General features: G+C 42.4%; 1 protein-coding gene across 1 annotated transcript; it reads right to left on the bottom strand.

Moving 5' to 3' along the window:
* Window positions 1-2,166: 2,166 nt before the first annotated feature.
* On the bottom strand, window positions 2,167-3,240 carry LOC107473019 (uncharacterized). The gene is made up of 2 exons (XM_016092548.2): window positions 3,160-3,240; window positions 2,167-3,087 (listed from the first exon to the last, which is right to left on the bottom strand). Exons 1-2 carry the CDS (start codon window positions 3,238-3,240, stop codon window positions 2,167-2,169), a joined length of 1,002 nt encoding a protein of 333 aa, XP_015948034.2.

Below are 3,240 nucleotides of genomic sequence, written 5' to 3'. Positions count from 1 at the left end.
AACCCAAAACCAAACATACTTCATCTACATAATTTCACCCTTCAACTCCTCAAACCTTATTATTCAATAACCAACTCAGTCATTCATATATTCATTATCTGAAATTCATCCAATCACTTGTGTCATCATACAATGCACACATCAACTTACCTTCCTTACCTCTTTCCGGCCTCCGGCCCAAAATATACGGCCTCCGGCCCAATTTCACAATTTAAATGCATAAACCACAAATTAATACTCATTACCCAATACATCAAATTTTCAATACACCAAGCATACAAGGCCACACAATTCTCAACCCAATCATCAATTCACATTACATACCAACTATGCATATTAGCATCAACCATTTACACAATCCAAACTTAATCCTAGGGGCATCTAGCCTAGGAATTCTCATCACACCACACGGTACTTAAATGAAACTTAAACCGTACCTCTTGTAGCCAAATCAATTGAGCCTCTTCTTTGAAAGTCAACACCAACCTTATCCCCAAGCCTCACCAAAGCTCCTCAAGCAACACCAACCTCCCAATTGTGCACCAAGATCATCAAATGCACTAACATAACCAATATCACATACATACATCAACCTAGGGCTCATAAAAATGATAAATCACAAGGGTTTGAGCACTTTTTACCTCAGCTCATATGAAGTAGGGATAGAACCCACTTGGAATCCATGTTGGAGTATCCCTAAACACCCAAAATCACAAGATTTCAACACTAACCACCCAAAAACGTGTAACAGTGGAGAATATCGAAAACTGGGCAGAGATGAATGGAATACTCACCACAAAACTTAGATAGAATTGTAGAGGATGAGAAGAGCAACGCGTGGCCGTAAACAGCTCGTCAATTGGAGCTCTGTAGCTCAAGTTATGGTGGTTTGAAAATCAAAGAGAGTTAGGTTTTCTCTCTTCTCTTCTCTCTTCTCAATTCAGCGCCCCAACCTCTCTTTTAGGGTAAAATGAGCTGAAATGCTCATAACTAATGTTTATATATGTTGGGTCTTGCTTTCATTTCTAGAAACCAAATGAGTTCGGAATAGCGAGTTAACAAAATCATAAGAGTTCGCATTTCCTTTAATAATCTATAAAAGCATTTGAAACGCATCTCTTTTGTTAAAATTACTCATATCCAAAATCATCTTCAAAACCAAAACCAACACTTCTTTCAAATTCTTGGGGAAAATTTTTCAACAGTACCTCTCCAAAAATTGGGGTTTACCACCTGTCACGGGTTCCCTCAAACCAATCTCAATACCGCATCGACATTTCGATTAATGGTTTTCACATTCGTCATTCAAAATCAATCATTATAAATCTCAAACTAAAACCAAGATCACTATGACCAAACATCACAGTACTCATCTTTCAACACCACAACTTGCACTCTCTCATCATCTAAATCCAATTGTGCATTAATGATAATTTCCTCATCTGCTTTAGAACCATCAAAGCTCGCAGCCTCAATCATTTCCAACTATTTGGGGATCATTACTTGCAGTAACCCTCTTAACCCTTCTAGTATTCAAACATAAGATACTATATTAAACTTTTACAACTCCTATTCGTAGCTATCCTGTGTTACTGCTTCCACAAGTTTCCGTTGCTTTATTCTGACTTCTCGTCTAGTACGAGCTTTATCACTTACTTCCTCAAGTACTCAACCACAACTTAGCATGACTGGCATTCATTAGATTTCTATCTATGATAGCCAAAACCACATACCAACTTAATCGTACCTTTAGCACGTCGTTACCAATCTTTCGCTTACCAATTCCCAAACTGTCGGATCTAACGGTATCCCCCGTTGTTGCAGTGAACACACGACCTTGTTGTTAGCTCTTGGTAGTATTCCGGTTGACCTTCTTAGGACATTTCTAGGACACATGTCCAACTCCTCTACAACCATGGCAAAGTCCTAATCTACCTCGACACGGAGTTCCCGAATGATGGCTTTGACGCCACCCACCAGTCATTCCATTCTGAGGTTGCTTTCCGTTAAAGGCCTACCTAATTATTTATGCTCACCAAACCTTCTATTAAGATAGCTTAGGGTTATCTAGAACAGATCATAATTTTTCATTCGACCATGTATTATGAGTGAATACCAGCCTTCAGCATTATGTAAAGAATTAAGTTATCAGTTTTTCTTATTACCTCAGGTACGAAAATCGGACCTGGCAGTCTCCCGATCCTTCCGGTGTGGGCAATCTCTGACCAAATGTCCTAGCTTGCCGCAATTGTAACACAAACCCGAATCATAACGACACGGTCTATTTGGGTGATGACCTCCACACCTCTGACAGCTCAAAACATCCGAGGCAGCCACTATTTGTTTTTCCCTACCCTTTCCTTGGGAATTCCTATTCGTCGCAAGGTCATTTCGCCTTTGGGGAAAACGTTGTGAGTATCCTCTTCTCTTACACTCTTGACCCCTTGTTGGGTACTTTTGATTGTGCTCCCTGCGGTGGGACTCCCGACGGTCATTCTTTGCCTCAACAGCCTTCCTCACACATTCTTCAGCAATACGGCTCTTGTTCACAAGTTCAGAGAAGATCCTAATCTCCATCGGTCCAACGGAGCTCAGGATTTCACTTCGAAGTCCTCCCTCATACTTAATACACTTCCATTCCTCAAAGTCTCTTGGAGCTCCCTGACACATGCGGGAAAACCTGAATAGCTCCTCAAATTTGTCTGTATACTCAGATACGGACATAGCACCTTGCTTCAGCTGTAGTAACTCCAGTTCCTTGGCTGTTCTGGCGGAATTCGGAAAGTACTTCTTATAGAATTCCACCTGGAAGGCATCCCAAGTGATAGGATCATTCCCCTGTTGTAGGAGACGTCGAGCCCCTTGCCACCAATGTGATGCTTCCCCCGTGAGCAGATAGGTAGCGAATTCAACACGCTGCTCTTCAGGCACCAACTGTGCTTGCAGTGCTCGCTCCATGGCCCGAAACCAAGTATCAGCTTCAGTCGGATTGGTGGTTCCCTTGAACTTAGGTGGATTAACCTTTAAGAAAGTTGCCAGTGCCATCGGGCCCTGAGCTTCCCTCCCGCCATTGCCATTATTGTTTATCTGTTGCCCAAGAGCCTCCGCAGTGGCTTGCATAGCAGCAGCCATATTCTCCAATGCCGCCATAAGGTTTACCGGGTTATTCAGGTTGACTTCCGGTTCCTGCCTGCTAGTACGATCTCTCTCACGTCCCTGACTGGGTCCACGAGGCGCCAT

Source organism: Arachis duranensis, chromosome 2 (genome assembly GCF_000817695.3).
Source record: "Arachis duranensis cultivar V14167 chromosome 2, aradu.V14167.gnm2.J7QH, whole genome shotgun sequence".
Classification (NCBI taxonomy): Eukaryota; Viridiplantae; Streptophyta; class Magnoliopsida; order Fabales; family Fabaceae; genus Arachis; species Arachis duranensis.
The sequence above is the reverse complement of the archived record's forward strand: the minus strand, read 5'-3'. Positions and strand labels throughout refer to the sequence as shown.